This window comes from Rousettus aegyptiacus, unplaced genomic scaffold (genome assembly GCF_014176215.1).
Source record: "Rousettus aegyptiacus isolate mRouAeg1 unplaced genomic scaffold, mRouAeg1.p scaffold_m13_p_2, whole genome shotgun sequence".
Classification (NCBI taxonomy): domain Eukaryota; kingdom Metazoa; phylum Chordata; class Mammalia; order Chiroptera; family Pteropodidae; genus Rousettus; species Rousettus aegyptiacus.
In genome coordinates this window covers 163597634-163619683 of record NW_023416295.1, presented here as the reverse complement: position 1 = coordinate 163619683, position 22050 = coordinate 163597634, and the positions used below count along the sequence as shown (strand labels likewise).

Genomic DNA, 22050 nt, shown 5'->3' with positions numbered 1-22050 from the left:
TTACATCTCTGGATCTGATTTCTCACCTGGCTTCCATACTTTATTCACTCAACTGCCTACTTTATCATGTTATCTCAAACTTAGCATGGTCTAAATGGAACTTTCAATTTTCTTGACAAGCCTGTTTTCTCCTCAGACTTCCACATCTCAGTAAATGGAAATATCACTAAATTTTTCAAGCTAAAATCTTTATCCTCCACCTCCCTCTTTCTGTCATCTGCCACACCCCATTTATCAGCTAGTTCAATAAGAACTCCAAAATATGTTCTGGATTTATCCATTTCTCCTCATATCCGTTTCACTATTACAGTCTAAGACTTCCTTGACAACTGCAAAAGCCTCCTATCTTGTCTCCTTGTGTGCCCTCCTGACCTCTATAATTTATTTTCCACACAACTGCAGTGGCTGTTCCAAAATGTTCAACTGATCATGGTACAGTTCTCCTTAAAACTAATAAATAACTTACCATTGTACTTTAAAAACAATTTAAACTCTACCATGACGTTCGAGGCTCGACATGATCTGTCCTGTGGTCGCCTCTCTGACATTGTTCCTGCACTCTCTTCTTTTACTCAGCTCAAATACATCACCAAAAAAGCACGCCAAGTACTCCCATCTCAGGGCCCTTGTACTTGCTGTTCACTCCTCCTGCAGTGTTTTCCCTTAGCTTTTTACATAATAGCATCTTCTCACCACTTGGATTACAGCCCAAATGTCAGCTCATCCTTTTCTAAGTACCCATTTTGAAGCAGCCATCCCTCTCCTGAAATTCCCAGAAACTGTCTTCACATGCTTATCAGAAACTGAACTTACTTTGTTTATTTGTTTGATTACTGTCCATCCTTTCCCTGCCCTCACACTCTCTTAGAATTTAAGTCCTTTGGCAGCAGGGATATTATCAGTCTTGTTCACTGCTGTATTCTCAGTATTTGGAACAATTCCTGGTACATAGTGGATGTGAGTTTCGTATTTAAAAAAAATTTTGGTTGTGATACTTTTAAAAAATCTTTTTACTTTGGAGTAATTTTAGATTTATAGAAAAACTGCAAAAAAGAGTTCCTACATACCCTTTATTCAGTTTCCCCTAATGCTAACACATTTGTGAAAACTAATAAATTAATATCAGAGTACTATTAACTTAACTACAGACTATTCAATTTTTTCAATTAATGTCTTTTTTGTTCCAGGATCCAATCGAGGGTACTACCTTGCATTCAGTTATGTCTCCTTTAGTCTCTTCCAATATGTGACTATTTCTCAGTTTTTTCCTTGTTGTTCATCACTTTTAAAATTTAAAGAGTACTGTTCACATACTCTGTAGACCCTATATACATTCTCATAGTTAGAGTGGGGTGATGAGTTTTGAAAAACAGTACTACAAAGGTAAGTTTCTTATGACATGATATGGGATATTATTTTTCCCTTTCCATAGTCTATTCTTTGGAAGGGAGTCACTAAAACCAGTCTACACTAACGGGGAGGAAAATTAAGAAACTCCCTTGGAGTGAAAAGTATCTATATATAATTATTTCCTCTATGTATTTTTAATTATGAGAAAGAAAGGCAGGTAGTGGTATTTACAATAATTCTCAAAAGACAGACGTTATTTGAATATTTATCTACCTAAAGGAAAAACTATTTGTTAAATACTCTTACCTACCAGTATCAAGATACCAAAGATCCTTGCAGCAAACTTGACTATTCAGTGCTTTTTTGTAGCCATCTCTCCCACTCCAAAAATACAATCGAGTGCCAACTGCAACAGCACAGTGTCCAGCTCTTGGTCTCGGTCTTGAATTTTTTTTATCTTCCTGAGAATCTGATACTAGGGTGGTCCACTCTGCTGTATCTGAAGAAATAGAAACATCCATGCCTAATCTATTACTCTCTTAAACAACAGAACAGAGATGTGTTTAATAAATTTTATTTCAATAAGTAACTCTAAGAAGACTCACCCAGATTTAGGTAAGAAAATGAACTGGTACATCTCCATTCACAATCATGAGGTGAAGTCTCAGTATTTTCCCCCTTATGTGGAACCCATCCACCAAAAATGTACATCCTGAACAACAACGACAACAGAAGAACATAAAGTAGCTGAATTTTTTCTAAAGCTTTAATTTTATTTTTTTAGATTTAAAATGCTAAGAATAGACTTAACTTTCTTATTTGTTGACTACAAGCTACAGAACTAGTCACTCACTTATCACTGTCAATGTAATGGGAATAAGATAATGAATAAAGTGATCTTCCAAGAGTTTGCGAATTTTATGAAGCAATGAAGAATCAAAATTATTTCTCTCTGGTGAGTTATATAAAGTGGAGAACATCCCAATGATAACACATCTGAAAATCAATACTGTATGTAATATACTAAGGGCATCTCAGTCAGAAAGACACTCTGATGATCAATGACATTCAAACTCACGTTTAGAATTGCATGCATATAGTAACCAAAGAAGATTAAGTTTCATATAACTTGGGCCACTGACACCACTCAAATGAAAAACTTTAAAGTATATTCCTCAGGCCTTAGGGATCCTTGAGACTTGCGTAATGGCTACTGAAGAACAAAGGCTCATCAGGCAGAGCTTGGAGTCCATGTGACCTCAAACCAATCAGAGAAGCTCCATTTTAAAAATCTATTTTATATATTATATTTTCAACGGAAACCTGCCTTTTATAAAAGAGTTCTGCTGTTTAAAAAAGGTCTGTTTTGTTTACGTCTATTTTTTAAAAAGAATTAATGAGGTTCTAAATTACAACTAGTTCTTTCCTAAAATATTACTTTTAAGGTAAAATCCCTACATAAGTAAACACTTAATTAAATTCTATTTAAAAAATACTCCTAATCTGGTCCACTATTGCACAAATAAGGTAACTTGATGATGATAGTAACAGCTAACCATTCAGAAGTGCTCTCTATGTGCCAGGCACTGTTTGAATCACTTTATATGTATTAATCTATTTAATCCTCATGACAACCTTGTGAAAAAGATTTTATTATTATCTCCATTTTAGATTTGAGGAAACAGGAGTACAGTCAGATTTAAGCTTCCTTGCTCCAGGTCATATAGGAAAAGTAGCAAAGCTGAGACCTGAATTCGGGCAATCTGGTCACAGAGTCTATAGTTTAACCATAATTCCCTCCTAAGTATAATCACTGAGTGCACACACTGAGTACATACCTGAGTACATATCAAGGACTACCAAAAACATGTAAAAAGAAACAGTGCGTTACGTGTATCAAACCTGCTGACAGAGGGCAGATTAGTCTGACAACACTCTGTTTTAAACTTAAGTAACACCTACTTTGTGTGAGGCAGTCTAAGGAACATAAGGAAGTATAAGAGGCAGCATTAGAAAACGGCGCGTTGGGTATTTTAGCTTCCATAGGCACGTTATTCTAGCTTCAGTAAGCATAATCGAACATCGCTAAATTCAGTAATATATTTCCAAGAAACTAGTAGCATTGCTCTTCTTTGCGTGTTATCTTTCTTAAGTTGGTTAAAAAAAAAGTAAAAAACAAAAACCAAAAAAACCCATACTTGTTTCCTATAACGCTGGCTGTGTGAAGGCTTCGTGGAAGTGGCACTGTCCCTTTAGTTTCTGGTTTTGACCATGACATAGTTTCTAAAAGTAAAAAATAAGCATATTAGCAACTTGATCTAACAACAGCAAAGTACCTCAACTTGCAGAATTTAGAAAAAAAAATAAAGCCAAAAAGGACTTATTAAAACAAAGCGAAAATATTTCAAACCACTATTTGAATTTCACCTTAAACATTTCTAGCTGATATCGATTACCACTCACAGAAATCTATTTACACTTAAATATTAGTACTTGTAATAATGAAGTATATTTGGGGTGCCACAATTTTGAATTGAGACCAGATTAGGGATTTTAACATTTTAAGTAAGTGTACATTGTGCAGAAGATGGTCAAAAGCGAAAAGTGTATCTACTCTTCAATCATTCATTCCTAGGATCTCTTCAAAAAGACCTACCCACGATTTTTCACTGACCAGCAATAACCTTACTAATGCTGCCTTTCCTGTAGGTAGAGTAACCATATAAATTTGATCATTCCTAGCTGAGCTACCTTACAGAGTGAATAAGGGTACTACTGATAATTATATGGTATGATAAGATGAACCAGGACCATCCCAGGCAAACCAGGACATACGGTGACCCTACTTACAGAGAGCACAGGAGAGTTACTGTCATATATCAAACATTCATTTGTTTAATCTTATTGATTGGAAACTAATCACATCACAAACCACTTGCCCCGTGGATGGCTACAAGCACTAGATATAAATATAAGTGCAACTCAATAAATACTGTACTCAAAAATATTTTTAAAGCTATTTTTTATTTGCCTTTATCAATCATAACCAATTTCTGAGCCTGAATTGAGCTAAGCTTACCTAAGTCAAGTTGCCACAGGTCATCCAGGCGAGCGCCACACATTCCACCGAAGACATACATTTTAGGACTCCCAGAATCTTTTTTGCAATATATAACAGCTGTATGGGATTCTCTTGGAGAAGGCACAATCCCTTTAGTCACTGGAATGCTCCAACCCACAACACCAGAACCATGCTGCAGCTCCAACTCATAGAAATCATTTAAATATCTAGGATATCAGGGAAGAAATTAAAACATTAACATAATATATACTTTTTACTTGCTTTTTGTTTCTATCTATAAAGATAATGTATGCTTATTGTGAAAAACTCGTATAATACAAAAAGGCATTAGGAGGGCAGAAATCCATATTTATCAACACATATTTATCAAACACCACTGTGCACCAGGCAGTCTTCTGGAGATAAGTAGTGAACAGAAGAGATCTAAAACATTTCTGCCATCATTTAGCCAACACTCTTGTCCATGACAACAACTATGATTGTTTCAAAATATAGCTGCAAATTCTCTTGACACTCCTCCCACCAGGAGGTAAGGGTATACATACCCTCCTTGTGGGGAGGCTTGTGATTGCTTCGAGCAATAGAGTATGATAAAATGATACTATGTGACCCTCTGAGGCTTGGTTACAAAAGGTGACTGCAGCTTTACTACAGAACACTTGCTCTTGGAATCCTGAAGCACAAGTAACACCAACTATCACAAAACCACCACCTGGAGAGGCCATATGTAGACACACAGGATGACAGTACGATCTGAGTCCATCCTTGAGCCGTCTCAGCTGAGGCATCAGACACAGAAGTGACCATTCGTGCCTTCCCATCTGAGTGCATAGTTATCACTGCTGTGCCCTATATGACTTGCTAATGCACAGAATCTATAAGCATAATAAAGTGGTTGTTACCTTGCATTACTGACTTTTGGGGCAGTTTACTACATGGTACAAGATAACCAGAAAAAATCACTACTGACAACAATTGGCAAGATCTCTCTATGAATACCTACATATGTATAAATGAGGCATACAACAAATGTTGCTTTGCAAGTTTTCCTTTTTTAAAAATTTTCACTCTATAACATTCTGACAATGTCTACATAGCTTCTTTTTTACTCTAGAAACTGACATGGATGTTTTGAATGTTTTGAGCAAAATGACTTTTATAGAAACTTATTTCCTACCAAATTATCAAGCATGAGAGCAAAATTAAAACATCTTCAAAGTTTAGCCATTTAAAGTTTTGGGGAAAAGTGATTCTAAAAAAATTTTTAAGAAGTGATTCTAGATGTGAATCAGGAAAAATTCAAAAAAAAATCCAAGAAGGAATACATTGAATAAGAGAAATAACAGTGCAAAGAAACTAGTAATTTATGATTCCTTTTAAATTGATGTTGATAACTGTGGTTGTTAAGCTCTAAATAATCACTAAGAAAGACTAACTAAAAAATTAATTTCTTTACATTGTTGTAATCTGGAATAAGATTCATGATTATATGGAACATATGGAAAAAGAAAGTAAGCAAAAAAAGCCTAAAGGTAAAAGTAGAAATCTATTCCCAAATGTTTGGTAATTTCTGAGCAACTAAGGGAAGCACAGAATTAGTAGGTGTAACTTTCAAATCACTAGAAAGAAAGAAAGAATCAAAGAAAAACAAAAATAAAGAAAAAGTAAAGAAAAAGAAAATAAAGCACAGTTTTGAAAAGCAGTTAATAAGATGACTAGAAAAAAGTAACACTATAGTATCAAAAGAAAAAAGACAAACTGTGAAAATGAATTTGGTACACATCACAGAAAAAGATCAAATTTTCTTAAAGAGCTCCTACAAAATCAAGATAAGGACCAATCACACAAAAGACACAGATAAAAAAGATATAAACTTACATTTCACAGAATAGGAAATAAAAATTACATAAATGTATATACACATACACACTAACACAGATATACAAACATACATAGATATACAAACATAATGTTCACTCTCATCACAATTTAAAACATCTAGCAAAGGCAGGAAACGAGGGGCAGGGTAGAGGAGAGCAACAAGTAGAGTAGATAGAAGACACAAAATACAAGGGCAGAGAAAAACTTCCCTATTATAAAACGAAGTCTCTCAGGGGCAGGGGGCATGCAGTGGAAACTAAAGAATCTTGAATCCAGCTATTAGTTATTAACATCAAGGATTAAACTATTTAACAGCTAATATAGCATAGACTTAAACAGATCAGAATAGACGTCAGCCAGTATGCTATATCAGTTCATACTCATTAATTGCTAGTCTTATTTACAAAATATAAGTCTACAACAAAATAATACACACAGGTTGAAAATCAGATATACAAGGAACAAAACACAAATTCACAATCACACCTGAAGATTTTAACATGTCATTCAGAAGGTAATATGACCTAGATTCACAAACTAAAAAAGCTTTGAATAATAATTAAAAACATTGATTTAATAAAGAACTCTGTACCCAAACAGTCAAGGACTCAGTCTTCATGAACACCTATGGAATAATCACAAAAATTAACTGAGAAACAGACCACTGCAAAGACAATCTCCAAAAAAGAGAAACCCCACAGGCCACATTTTTTTTTTTTTTTTTTACCAAAATAGAGTAAAACTAGATATTAGCAACAATAACAAAAATTTCCATTTGGAATTTTTTTTTAATTATGCAAAATTACTTTTGGATTAGAGAGAAAATAGAGATTAATGACAAGAGCACTACATGACAAAACCGATGGAATATGGCCAAAGCCATAATCAAAGGAAAGTATATAGCATTTATTATGAAGCAATACTGAAAATAAATGAATAAGAATTCAAATTAAGGGAAAGGGAAAAAATAAAAATGGCTTATTTAATAAAGGGTGGGAGGAGAACTGGTAATCTATTAAGAAGAAAAAGACTCACATTAGTCACAAAAATACACTCCAAATGAATTCATGTTTCAAACAAAAACCAAATCTGTAAATGTACTGGAAAAAACATAGAAAAATTATTTTTATAATATTGAGGTAGGAAAGTTTCCTAAGCAAGACACGAAACCAGAAAGCCACAAGAGAAAAAACTGTCAAATCTGATAAAAATGAAAACTCTTTAAAAAAAAAGTCAAATAAAAGACTTGGAAAAACTATTTGGAATATTAAACAAAAACTATAAAGAACTCATAAGAATCAGTAATAAAAACTGAATTCCATGAAAATACAATTAAAAATAAGAAATGAATTCAATAAAGTCAGAATATAAGATCAGTATACACAGACCAACTAACTGTATTTCTATATATTAGTAATGAACAATCCAAAAATGAAATGAAGAAACCAAATCTATTCAAAATGTCATCAGAAAGAAAAAAGTATAAATAAATTTAACAAAGTAAAAGCAAGACTCTTACATTGAAAATCTCAAAATACTGCTGAAAGAAATTAACAAAGACCTAAATAAATGAAGAGACATTCCATGTTCACGGATTGGAAGTCAATATTAGTAAGATAGCAATTCTCCACAAATTGATCTATATATTCAAAATAATCCCTATCCAAATCCCAGAATTTTTTATAGAAATTGGTAAGTTGATTCTAAAATTTAAAAATGCAAAGCACCCACAACAGCCAAAACACTCTTGAAAAAGAATAATAAAATCTGAGAATTTACATAGTCTAAATTCAAAACTTCCTATAAAGCTAAAGTGTGGTACTGGCATAAGGCCAGATATATAGATCAATGGAACAGAACTGAGTCTAGAAATATACCCTGACACTAGCCAAGATGCTAAGGCTAGTCTTTTCAACAAATGGTGAAAACTGGATATCCACATTTAAAAAGATGAATTTAAACACTTTACCCCAGGTATAAAAATTAACTCAAAATAAATCACAGGTACAAATATAAGAGCTAACACTATAAAACTTTTAGAAGAAAATAGAGGAACAAATCTTTATATAACCTTGAAATAGGAACAGTTCTTAAATACATTAAAAGCATGACCCATCAAAGAAAAAATTGATAAACTAGACTTATCAAAATTAAAAACTTTGTGCTTCCAAAGACACTATTTCAAAGAAAATGAAAAGACAAGCTATAGACTGGAAGAAAATATTTGCAAATCACATTTCTGATTTAAAAAAACATACGAATTTGTATCCAGGATACAATAAGAAGAATACAAAGAATTAAAAATCAATAGAGATTTGAATAGAAATTTCACCAAAGAAGATATACAAATGGCTAAAAAAGCTCATGAAAATCAAGTTCAGTACCATTGCCCATTAGGGAAATGCAAATTAAAACCATAATGAGGTACTACTACCTTATATCCGCTACATTGACTATGATAAAAAGGCAGACAATAACAAGTGTTAGCAAGGATGTGCAGGGATTAGAACCTTCACATATTGCCAGCAGGAATGTAAAATGGTACAGCCACTTTGGAAAATAGTTTAGTAGTTCTTAAGAAGTTAAATATAAATCTACCACATGATTCAGCAATTCTACTGCTAGGGTTCTGACCAAGAAAAAGAAATATGTGTCCATAACAAGACCTGTATGCAAATATTTATAGCAGCATTATTCATAAAATCCAAAAACTGGAAACAATCCAACTGTCCATCAACTGATGAACAGATAAACAAAATGTGGTATATCCAAACAATGGAGTACTATTTAGCAATAAAAAGGAAGAAATATTTGATACATGTTACAACATGGTTGAACCTCAAAATCATTACGCTAAGTGAAAGAAGTGCAGAAAATCACATTTACAAAAAATGTCTATAAAAGGCTAATCTATGAGATGGAAAGTAGATTTGTGGTTGCCTGGGGATCGGGATGGGAATGGGACTGACAGCAAATGGTAAGAAGTTTCTTTTTGGAGTGATGGAAATCTTCTAAAACTAGATTGTAGTGACGGTTACTCAACACTGTAAATTTACTAAAAATCATTGAATTGTACACATAAAAGGGTTAAATTTTATGGTATATAATTTATTCTTCAATATTTTAAAAAAGAAAAATGAAGAAGGATATGAACAATTTCAAAAAAGGAATTGCAAATGTCCAATAAGCAGTTAATCAAGCTCATTCCATTTTTTCCGCAACTTTTCAAAAATTTTATTACTATTTTCAAGTATATGCTACATTGGTTAGACATTTAGTTGATGAAACAATCCCTCTGCTTGCTAAGCTCATTCCCAGTTTTAAAAAAAGTCAAAGTAAACCCATGAAATGTATTCACATGTTAGCTTGGCATAAACCAAGAAGAGTGAGACAATTCAGTATTGCCAAGGGTATAGGCACTCTTGTATACTGTTATTAGGAGTAAAAATAGTTCCTTCTCTTTGGAGGTTAATTCAGAAGTATCTAACAAACTTAAATGTAAATACCCTTTGACATCCCCTGCAATTCCACTTATAAGTATCAATCTTACAAAAATATTTATACATATGCAAAGACTGTAGTAACAACAAAAAAGGAAATATTTAAATGTCCATCACTAGGGGAATGGTTAAATAATTTGCATAATTCAGACTACTTTTCAGCCTTAAAAAAATTAGGTCAATCTGTATGTACTGCCATGAAAAGAGTTCCAATATATATCTTTAAAGGAAAACAAAAACAAACAACAAGCCAAAATTGCAAAGCAAAACAAAAGATCCCACTTCTATAAATGAAAATACAAGTCTGTGTAGGATCAGATCGATGTTCTCAACTTTCCTCTCCCAGTAAGCAGAACATACATCATTGACTGAGGGCCAGCCTTATGGCTTGCTTTGACCAATGGAATGCGAACAGAAATCAATGTGCCAGCTTTAATCAAAGGCTTGAAGAAGCATTGCATGTATCTATTTGCACCTCGAGTAACATAAACTTGAGAAGCTTGCCGGCTATATACAATAACCTAATGAAAGCTGACTAATACAATGTGTTACATGAAGAAGGTCCCAAAAGATACACATCCAGTTGAATTATGTGTGCTCACCGATGTTAGGGAACAGTGATGCTGTAAGAAAAATCTTTATGTACTTTGTAATTTCTTCCATTTATCTAGTTTCCAAATTTTCCATATTTTAGTATATGTTATTTAAGTTTGGAAAAAAACCAAGACTCTAACATTAACCTAATGTAGGTAAAAAGACACATTACCATGCTCATAATAACTATGGTACTATATGCTTTAAAAATTATGTCAATGATCTTATTTAATCGTCACAGTGACCCTGAAAGGCATTTAATCACTTCCATTTCACAGTGAAGGAAAATGGGCTTCGATTATTTCTACTAAAGGAAATACATAGTAAGCAGTGAATCAGAAAACAGCCTTTTGGACTCTAAATCTCCAAATCCCGAGTGCTATAATGACAATGTGATCAAAACTCTATGTGAAAAGAAAAGAGGTCATGAATAACTGTGTGTGGAAAAACTAGGGGAGGACTGGTTCAAAAGGCATTTGCTTGTGTGAACTACTCTAATAGCTTCTTGCACAAAAAATGGAAAAGATGGCCTTCATGTAAGTCAGGTTTTGTCTCCAAATTCCCAGAGAAAACTTAATTTGAAAAAAAACAAACGATTTTTTTATTATCACTTATGATGACTAAAATACATTATGATTCAAAAGATATAACTATATTGTAACGAGCAGTTATATTAATATCAATTCAATAAGGATTTCCTATTAGAAAAGGCATAGTTTTGAAAACAGATATACTCCAGGGACTAAGGAAAACATAAATGCACACAAATTTATTCATTGCTAAATTTAAATGCAAAAGGCTAAACTTTATCCCTTGTAATAAATAAAGACGGAAGAAATTAATGTTCTTAATCTAAACCATAAAATAAGCATTTGGTCTGAAAAAGAGTGGGCGTACCTGGGAACATTGTTGTTTGAATCTTCACTTTCATTTGCCAGGCCACCAAACAAATAGCATTTGTTACCATATAAAGAAAAGCTATGTCCAAGCCTAGGACAAGGAGGTAAACCAGAAGAAGGGGGATGGGGTTTCACTTTTTTCCATAACCAACGACTTGCCTAAAAAAAGAGCATAAATACAGACAAAAACAGGAAAGCATTCCTATACTGTTAATAGTGTAACATCATACGATACTTTTAAATCTGAATCTAATCAGAAGGCTCCAGTAAGTTTCTTTTGGGACAAATGACAAGTAAGCAGTAACTTCTAAAATTAAAATAAATGTTCCAATAGAACTTCAGCCTAGTCTTCCATATTCACAACTTCTCACAACGGCAAACTAAGCTTATAATATTAAACACTAACAGTCCTGAAATATCTTCCAAATGAAAAATTAAATATTATATATAGCTTTAAGATTAAATGTAATGTATGTATTCTTACTTTCTGAAATCAGGTTATCCATGAATGGTATATATTTTAACCTTTAAATAAGCATAAAGGTAATTTAACAAACCAAACTCTAAAACTTATTCTCTGGCCATGGATGCTTTCTTTATCTAAAATTATTTGTGAAATGAGTAGCTTGTAAATAGGTATAACCCACCTATGTCTGCCAATTACCAGATGCCCTCATGATCACGGCCTTTGAAATGTATGTACAGTTTATGAATAAAAGTCATTTAGGGTTGTTACAGAGGGCTCTGAGTCTGGCTTAGTAGAGAGTCATATTTAGAAAGGATATGGGAAACTGTTACCTACCCCTCTTTTGTAAGTCTTACCAGAAAAAAAAAAAAAAGATTATTAGCATGAGGTAACAATTTCTATAACTAAGGCAGATGTTTTCAAAGTATTGTCTGGGGACCATCAGCAGCAGGTGGGAACTTTGTAGGAATGCAAATGCTGAGGCCCCACAGACCGCATTGATTCAGAAACTCTGGAGGCAGAGCCCAGCGATCTGTTTTCACCAACCCTCTAGGTGCTTCCAATTTCAGGCTAACTTTGAAAATACAAAAGCCTAAACATGTAACATGTACAACTGATGCTAAGTAATAGATACTGTAATGTTACAAAAGTTGCACTCGGTATTGGAAAGACATCAGAAACTTTTCCTTTTTAATGAAGTGGAAACAATTTCTTAGAAGCTATAAAAGGTGAAGCTGGCACTTTTAAGTATGTTAATGAAATATTTTTGAAGAATTATGAGCAACATCATTATTAAAGATTTGGATTGAAACGATAAATTTGAAGTACACTTACTTGTAACTCATATAACTCATTACTGTATCTTCCATATTCAACCATTCCCCCAAATACTAATATTCTGGTACCATCACAGACAAATCCATGGGCAGCGCAGCCTGGAGGGATGTCTCCTCTAACAGCTGGTAGGAACCACTGATTTGTAACTAGTTGCCAAAATAAAATTAAAAGCATTATAATATAGTTATCACAAACTATGAGTATGTACTTTAAATGTATCATCTATATTAGTGGTTCTTAATTGAGGATGATTTTCCCAGGGGCAAACTAAAATTTTTTAGTTGTCATAACTGGAAGCAGAGAGATGCTACTGGCAACTAGCAAGTAGAGGCTAGGGATGCTGCCAAACATCTTCCAATGTATAGTGCAGCCCATTACCACAAAAAACTCTCTGGTTCAAATGTCCACAGTGCTTTACATAAAAAACTCTCATGTAAAGTATTTAATTGTTTGATGAATATTATCATCTCCATTTTACGAGTGAAAAATCTGACACTTAGCTTTAATAACTTTTGTGTTGACCCTGGGCAACTGACTGGCAGAGCAAAATTCAAACCAGGTCTAATTTACTTGAAAGCTAGGGTTTCACACTATATCAAACGGTCAAATAACTTTTTAACGTAATACGCTGGGGTGCCAGGGGGAAGAGAGGGTGAAAAAAAAATTCTCATACTCCACTATTTTATTAACCTTTAAATGACTACAACATTTAAGATACTGGGCCAAGGAAAAGTTATTGGTCATGACACAGACCCCAAATTCAGTAATCAGCCGTACCCCAAGGAACCAGCTTTCTGATGACAGCTGGTGCATTTACAAGTGGGAAGAGTGAAATTCCAATCTCTTTTCTAGTCCATGGAAGCACTCAAAGGTAGGGCCTCCCCGGGCCGGGCCACTTGTGACTGGCGGCGGTGCTCAAGCTGACAGTCCTCCTTAGGAGCGCTGCACGCCAGAGCTTTGGCACTCGCACCCAACTATGCGAAGGCAGACGCTGGTCTCACCCACGAACCACTTCCCCGCTAGTTGAGAGGGCTACCGATGGGGTAAAAAGTCTTGCCTGCCACCTGCCAGAGACGGACTGTCTTTGGGGTGAAAGTGCCAGAAGGCCTCTCGTCTCTCCGTCCTCACCCTGCCCTCCCCCCCCCCCCGTAAATTTTCTTCCTCCTAAGGAAGAAAAGACGGCAACGACGGGAGAGGCCGGAGGAGCTCCAGTTTGGAGTTGGCTCGCGTTTTTGACAGGAGAGGACGCCGGCGCCCCAGAGCGGGCGAGACTCGGGGAGGAGGCCCGGGCGGCCGGCGGCGGTGGCCCCGCCGTCTGCGCCCGCCGAGGCTGCGGCGGGGGCGTTCGGGCCGGCGCGCCCCGCTCGGGGTCCGGTTCCGCCCCGCCCCGCCCGCGCGTACCGGGCAATGCGGGGCTGCGGGCCGGGGCCGCGGCGGCGCCGGGGCCGCCCGGCCGGGCCGCTCGCCCCGCCGCCCGCCCGGGGCGGCAGTGACCCCCGCGCTGACAGCTGTCAGGGCCGCGGCCGCCGCCTCGCCTCCCCTCCCCCTCCGCGGCTCCCGCAGGCGGGGCCGAGGAGCCGCCGCCGCGCCTACCCGTGTTGTAGACGTGCAGCTCGTCCGCGATGCCCTCGTTGCCCCCGCCGAAGATGATCATCAGCTCCCGGATGGCCACGGCCCGGTGTCCGTGCCGGGCGCGGGGCACCGGCCCGGTGAAGGAGGAAACCCGCCTCCAGTTCAGGAGGCTGGGAGCCGCCATCTTCCCAACCCCCGCCCCTCTGCCCACAATTCCGCGCGCCCGCTCCGGCGCCTCGGCTCCCGGCCCGGCGGGGACCCGCCTCCAGCTGTGCGCTCGGGGCGGGGGGCGGGGCGTCACGTGACCGCGGGCGCCCGGGGCGAGGCCGCGAGCCTGCGGCGGGGCCGCGGGGGCCGCCGTGGCCTCGGGACCTGGGGGGGGGGGGTCCTGCGGTGCAAGGACGTTTCTGACCAAGTCTTCCCCCCGCCCCGCCCCATCCCCGCTCGCACAGCCCCCGGTTTTGTCTTTGCGAGACAAGGTAGAGCGTTTTCCTTTACGACCGCTCGGAGCTTCTGTGATGTGCGAGCGAGTCAGACCCTTTAAGCAATTACAACGCAACGGGAGACGAGCTTGGGGTAGGGGTTCGAGGTGCGGGGGACGCCGGGAGGGGGCACGAGTGTCTCCGCGGAGCCTGGGGCGCCGAGGCGCCCGCGATGCCCTCGAGTGCGAAAGAGGGGGAGGGAGGGAGTGTGGACCGCGACCCGGCGGCCGCGAGCGCTGCGCCCGCTGTGGCGAGGAGCGCCCGAGGGTGGGTGGGAGCCGAGCCCGCAAGCGAGGTCAGGTGTGGCGGGCGCCCTGCAGCTCAGGTGTGGGGGATGCCTTGCCAAGCTCAGGAATGGTGAGCCGCGAAAGGTCCGTTTTGTTTAGTTTAAGCAGGTAGGAGATTACACGTAGATGTCTGTTCTATTACTAACATTTGAGCGTCTTCCATTGCCAGGCACGGTCCTAATGACCTTATCTGGACTAACTCATTTGACCCTCGGAACAATCCAGTAAGGCGGGTACTGTTCTCTCCTTTTCATGAATGGGAAAAAGAGGCACAGGGAAGTAAAGTAATGATGCTCCCGTGGGCGCAGAGCAGAAAGGGACTGGACGCAGGGTTCAAACACAGGGATTCTGATTCCAGAGCCCTTACCCACAGTACTGCCTCTGATCACAGTTGTGTGTGTGTATGTGTGTGTGTGTGTGTGTGTGTGTGTGTGTGAGAGAGAGAGAGAGAGAGAGAGAGAGAGAGAGAGAGAGATGTTGAAAGCAATCTTTCCAACACTCCCCAAAATGTACCAAAGGAAGAATACGTACAAAATGCATCGAAGTTCCTAAAATTTCTTTTCTTCATCTCTTTCAATTTCTCTCTCCTGTGTCTACCTCAATCCCCTTCCTCAACTCCCTCAAACCTAAGCATGTCTCTCCACCTTCTCATCCATCTTAACTTTCTTTTGAGGGGTAATTCTCTACCTTTGTAAAAGGAATCCTCACTATTCTTTCCAATTATTTCTCAAGTTCTTCCTCTCCCTATATATCTCGATTTCAAATATGGTCGAAGAGAATTTGGGAAGGGAGGGGAAAGATGGCTAAGCACAAATAAAGGAGGCTATGAAAACTTATGTATTGATATTCTCTGTCACATACATAACATAGGCTCTTAAATATTTTGGTTATAAAGTTTTTATGTATCTGAAATAAAACTAGAGAAGTTGGGATAAAACAGTGAGTTTTTCATAAAACTTAAAATGTTTAAAGGACTGTATTCTGAGAGTTCACTGTTGAAATGCCCTTTTATGAACAGTGCTGTAAGTAGGTGGTAGGTTTTTTTTTTAATGTCCTTATAGCAAAAGAAAAATGACAATTAAAAAATTGCAACTCCAATGTTGATATTCAAATTAAAAACACAAAACTGGTCTATGATATTTAAAAGTCTAAAAATCCCCAAACTAGAAGAAAGATGAAGGCAAAATAGTCTTTAAAAAAAAAAAAGAGAGATTACAAATCATAAGGGGTAGTTTAGGTAAGGCGCTGCAGAACAATGGAGGAAATATGTATCAGTTTTCTAGCACTGTTGTAACAAAGTACCGCAAGCCAGGTGGTTTAAAACAAATTTGTTGTCTCACAGTTATGGAGGCTAAAGATCCAAAATCAAGGTGTCAACAGGGCTACGATTCCTCTGAAACCTGTAGTGCAGAATGCTTCCTTGCCTCTTTCTGGCTTCTGGTATTCTTTGTATTGTAGCTGCATCACTCCAGTCTCTGCCTCCATCTTCACATGGTATTGTCCATGTGTCTGTGTCTCTTCTCATAAATTCACAAGCCATACTCAATTAAGGCCCGCCCTAAAGACTCCATCTCAACCTGATTACATCTACGAAGACCCTATGTTCAAATTAGGTCATTTTCACAGGTACTGGGTGTTAGGACTTCAACATGCCTTTTTGGAGGACACAATTCAATCCATGACCAAGTGCTTAATCCAGTGGGAAAGATATTTAACCAGGGCAGCTTTGACTCAACTCTGCTTAGGTTCGGAGTCCAGACTAGGTCCCCATTCTCAAGAAAGCTGCTTTCGATCCTGGAAATTACAGGATCCTGGAAAGTTACCACCTAGGAGAAGAGTGCAGAAAGGAAAGAGTGAGGCAGAAAAGCTCCCAGAAGAAGCCAACATTTAAGAGGTAAAGACAGAAGGAGGCAGGCACCATGAAGGAAGTAGAGAATGAGGAGCCAGAGAGGTCAAAAGAGAACTGGGTGAGCGTGATATTAAAGAAGGGGGTTTCACAGAGGCAGAAGTGGTTATGAAAGCCACAAGCCATAGAGAGGTCAGAGAAGAAAGAGATGAGGTGTCTATTCAATTTGCAAATTAGAAGGTTATTATCGGCCTACACTAAAATACTCAGTGGAGTGGGAGGAGGATAGGCAGAGAAGATCGAAGAATGAATAACAAGGAAGTGCAAATATCATGTCTCGACCACTTTTTAAAAGAGACTGCCCATGAAAGGAAAGAAAAAAGTGACTAGAAGGGAGAAATGGGAACAGGGCAAGCAAGCTGTTCTTATTGTTCATAAATGAGACTTGAGCATGACTGTGGCCCTGAAGAAGGATCCAATTGGAAAGGAAAGATTGAAGAAGCAGTTGAGCATTTTGAGCAGCGCTTACCTTGCTGTCATATAACTTACTGTCCCGAGTGAGTATCTTTTCATGGCAAAATGGCATATTCCTTCCTGAGTCTGGGTCTGCCCCCACATATTATCCCTTATCCTTTGCACTTTCAATGTCATGAGACATCTTTGAGCGTTCCTTTACTGGGAATTTTTTATCGCCTGTATCCCTTCCTCTGGAACATCTTCGTCCTTTTTATTTCACCACCGTTTTCTTCATTTATGTTCATCACTTTACTAAGTTTTTCTGACTGCACATCTAGAGTTGGATACTAACAGCATCATCCCATAGCCAGCTATTTCTTCTCTACCTCTGTTTACCTTTGATTTGAACTTTGCTCCCACCATTATCACTTTTTGTTTCTTTGCTACACTTTTATCTTTGTCGGCCAATTCTCTCTATTATCCATTTTTATAAATATCACAGAGACATCACTGGGAATTAAGGAAGCAACACAACTACATGCTTTGTTGTCTGCACATAAACTGAATAACAGATTCCAGTGGCCAGTCAACAACCAGACACACAGTCAAAGAAGTGGCATGAGCAGTCATCGATCATAATGTGGATCTGTTATTTGAATAGCAATTTGGTGGACTGAAAAGCTAGTGGCAAAGTCTGCAATTATGCAATTACAGTTAACATACTGTGGTATCAGATATGAACTGTGTTGTTGGAGGGGCTGATGTTATTAAACTAAACCGTAGTAACTGAAATTTGTGCTGTTGCCAACCAAAGCAAGCACAGTGCTGTACTTATGCAATGCTTGGCATGTCGTTAGCATTTAGTAAGTAGTAAATTGTTTTACTTCTGTCATCATTTTCATTATATTACCTACTGTTTCTATTCCTTTTCCTGAGCTACAAGTCCCTGAGGTATCAGCTTCAGAGGGAGGGGCTGGTGCTGGGAGGTGCTGGTGTGTTTTCAGCCAAGAGTGTAAATTGCCATGTCCGAGGGATACCTTAATCTCAGTAGAGGACTAAGGCCAAGGGCTCGTTGGCAGAGGTCTGAGAAGGGGTTTGGGGGCATGTCAGCAGGTAGGCTGAACTCGACAGCAGAGAACCTTGGCAGGCACTATTTCTGAGATGAAAGAAGCAGATGGTGTCTGAAAGGTCCGTTCACAGATCACAGGGCTCTGGCGGTGGGTCTTGGCGAGAGCTGCAGCCGAGGCATGGAGAGAGCAGCTGCAAGAGAAAGGCAGAATCCTAGGCCAGGTAGAGCCTACACCGCTTACCAGAACAGGAAATTGGCACAAGAGCCAAGGAAGGAAAGCAGTCATCTCATGTGGGAGAGCGGGGACCCAGGTGCAAAGAGGAGAGAGCGGGAGCAATTGGTACAGCTCAGGGGGTAGCAGAGAAGAGCCCAGGGCGCTGAAGCTCCGGACAAGCACCACCAGGCAGAACACGGGATGGAGGCTCCTGTGGTTGTATTCTCTGCCCCACATGGGTGATCTTGGAGCCGAGCCCTGAGAGACAGAAGCAATACATAGAGGCTTGTTACACTGACCCAGTTAGTGATTCACTGCTATGACAGAATGCTCCTTCCTTTCCTTCCACTCACCTTTATCGGCCTTAGTAGAGTTTTATCTGAGACCTTATCTACAAAGTGATATATATATATTCAGTAAGGTCGGCTCATTGGATAAGAAGAAATGATGAACATTTGGCTTTCAACTAATAAGAAATAAATATGGAATAATAATAACTCAGGTATACATTGTGTTGACTAATGATACCACAAATTTAAAATGCGTATGAGATGCACATGAGTCACATAGGACTGTATTCAGGCATAAAACTAAAATCTGACCAGAGTGACTTAAGCATATGAGGGTTTCTTTTCCTCACATAGCAAGAAGTTCCACAAATACTTAATTCAGAGCTGCTCTGGTAACTCCCAGTGCCATCAGGGACTTCGGTTCCTCCTGTGTTCTTGCTCCGCCTTCTTAACACATGCAGGGGCGCTGAATCACACAGCACCAGGGGACCCTAGTTGCATTGTGTAAAGATATTTTTCATTTGCATATACAGATCTACCCTCTATTCTTCAACCTGGTCAGGGTCCTGGGAGGTGGACCTAAATGGATTCCATCACTTGAGCTCCCTCACTCTCTGATTTCAGTTAAGTTTGGTCGACGGGAGGCACCACAGACAGGAGATTGTATGGTTGGAGGAATTAGCCCCCTAGTCCCTTTTGTGGGGGTCCACAAGGCTGCTCCTGTTGGGCAGCCCTGTCCATATAGCTACTTCCTTCCAGTCCTACTAACCACACCCGTCCTTTATCCTTCAGGGCTAGAGGTAGGAATGACTCCCTGCAATTGTTAACCCCAGACTACTACACCATCTTAACCATGTTTTCCTAAAACTGACTACAACTTTCCTTTTAATTTTTAATTTTTTTTTAAGGTTATTGGGGTAACATTGATTAATACAATTATATAATTTTCAGATGTACATTATAATTTGACACCTATATATTCTATTATGTGATTACCACTCAAAGTCCAGTTTCCTTTAGCTACCATACATTTGATCCCTTTCATCCACTTCACCCTCCCCCATCCCCCTATATTTGACCCCCTTTAACTGTCTACTACTCCCACCTCCCCCACCCCCTGCCCTGTGGTAACCACTAGTCCATTGTCCATGTCCCTGAGTCTCTGTTTGTCCTGTTCATTTGTTGCTTTTAGGTTTATATCCCACATATAAGTGACATCATGTGATTTTCAACTTTTTCAGTCTGGTTTATTTCGCTTAGCATGATTATCTCAAGGTGCGTCCATGTTTTCGCAAATGGCAGCATTTCATCTCTGCTTATGGCTAAGTGATATTCCATTGTATATAGTACCACAACTTCTTAATCTAGTCATTTATTGTGGAACCCTTCGGTTGCTTCCATGTCCTGCCCACTGTGAATAACGCTGCAATGAACATCAGTGTGCAAGTATCTTTTTGGATATGGGTTTTCAAGTCTTTAGGGTAGATACCCAATGGAGGGATTGCTGGATCATATGGTAAATCAATTCTTAGTTTTTTGAGGAACCTCCATACTGTTTTCCATAGAGGCTGTACCAATTTGCAGTCCCACCAGCAGTGTATGAGGGTCCCTTTTTCTCTGCATCCTCTCCAATATTTGTTATTACTTGTCCTGTTGATTATAGCTAGTCTAACAGGCTGAGTACACCTTTTCAAATTGTGCCTTTTTCAAAATCTCCACCATTAGCCCACTGGAGTGAGCCGTCTGTGTCCTGCCAGGACCCTAACTGATTCAACACTGCAGTCTCTGTACACAGCTGCTGTGACTGTATGTGGCAGCGCCTCCGTGAGGACCTTTTATGCTCAGAGCTGCAAGATGCTACTCCACCTCCAGGAGTTAAGGTTGCATTTCAGACAGGAAAAACGGGCGAAAGGCACCAAAGAGTTCTTTGCCAGGAAAATGTAGCTTTCTAGGAAGTCGCAGACAGCTGACTCTGCTCCCATGTCATTCCAGGGCAGGGCGTCTGGGGAGGTATTTTTAACTGGGCACATTGCTGCCGCAAATGATAGTGTTTCCATTTGAAGGGAAGAAGCAGAAAGGGTTATTAAGTAGGCTACCAGCAGTGTTTGCAACATCATATAACTCACTTGGACTTTTTTTAAATTTTATTTACAAATACCTTATGGATACACTTCCTTTCCCTGGTTTCATATCTTGGGCTTCTCCATGAAACAATAATAATAACATCCATGTACTGAGCCCTTAGAGAGGGCTTTACATGCATGATGCCTTTTAACTCTGGCATTCATCCTATGAGGCTTGCCCGCTTTATACATGAGGAAACTGACCTGAGATTTTGAGTAATGTGTAAGTATGAGGCATAAGCTAACACCTAGGTCTCTTTGTGTCCAGAGCCCATGCTGGTAGCCACTGCACTTTGATCACAGTGTCCCCATATATTCTCTATCTGTTTTTGTTCTCTTCATTTCTTCCCCAGGGAGGAATCTATACATACAATGTGGAAATCTAGGTCATGGATAATAAGCCTCTGTATCCTCAGAACACAGCCCAGGGGAAATAAAGAAGAAAGTATCTGAAGTCGAGACCATAGGGGGTCAGGGAGAACAGTTCACAAGGAGCAATGACCAGAGAGATTTGGGTCCATATAGAAGCTAATATGAATAGCAAGCAGCATCTATGAAGATCACGTAACCATGTAATTATTATTTCAACTCTGAGTCCCCTTCTTGAGTGCTTCGGTTGTCATACTCTCTGAACTACTGGGTCAGGCATTCTGCTAGTGGATGAGCGATGCGGAGGAGGAGAAAACACGATCTTTGGAGGAAGCTGGAATGGGCAGGAGTCCATTTGAAGTGCTTTCTGCCATGATGCGGTGGGACATGTCTGAGGGACATTTTTTCCTGCTGCTTCTGAGAGCTCATCACTCTGGAAGGGCAGTGGCAAGCCCCGTGGTGGGGAATGTAGTCATTTTTGCTCCTGTGGGTACAGTGCGGACTGGAACAAGAGTATGTGGAGCAAGTACCCTGTGCTGCCACGGAACCTTCTGACTTCCCACGAGGATCGATGGCATCCATTTTTTTTTGTTGATGCAGCCAAAGATAAATGTCTCAAAACCATGTCTGCTAGCTAAGAGCATTGAGTGGAGTTGTGGCTGAAACCAGAGTACTTCCTTACTGGAAGTTAAGAGAGAAGAAGAATAGCATAATGTCAAGCCAGCACCAAAGA

At 39.3% G+C, this 22050-nt stretch overlaps 1 protein-coding gene and 1 long non-coding RNA gene across 2 annotated transcripts in view; one reads left to right on the top strand and one right to left on the bottom strand.

Moving 5' to 3' along the window:
* HCFC2 (host cell factor C2) overlaps nt 1-14389 on the bottom strand; it is a 34084-nt gene extending 19695 nt beyond the window's left edge. Inside the window, exons 1-7 of the mRNA XM_016127037.2 lie at nt 14203-14389; nt 12607-12755; nt 11305-11465; nt 4430-4638; nt 3549-3633; nt 1956-2062; nt 1661-1849 (exon numbers count right to left, since the gene is read on the bottom strand). Coding sequence (XP_015982523.2) covers nt 1661-1849; nt 1956-2062; nt 3549-3633; nt 4430-4638; nt 11305-11465; nt 12607-12755; nt 14203-14365 — 1063 coding nt within the window. The 5' untranslated portion in view covers nt 14366-14389. The remainder of the gene's footprint in view (nt 1-1660; nt 1850-1955; nt 2063-3548; nt 3634-4429; nt 4639-11304; nt 11466-12606; nt 12756-14202) is intronic.
* A 201-nt stretch (nt 14390-14590) lies between these two features.
* On the top strand, nt 14591-17041 carry LOC118613843. The gene is made up of 2 exons (XR_004955958.1): nt 14591-14660; nt 15120-17041. It is a non-coding gene; the product is annotated as an uncharacterized LOC118613843 (long non-coding RNA).
* Nucleotides 17042-22050: the final 5009 nt, after the last annotated feature.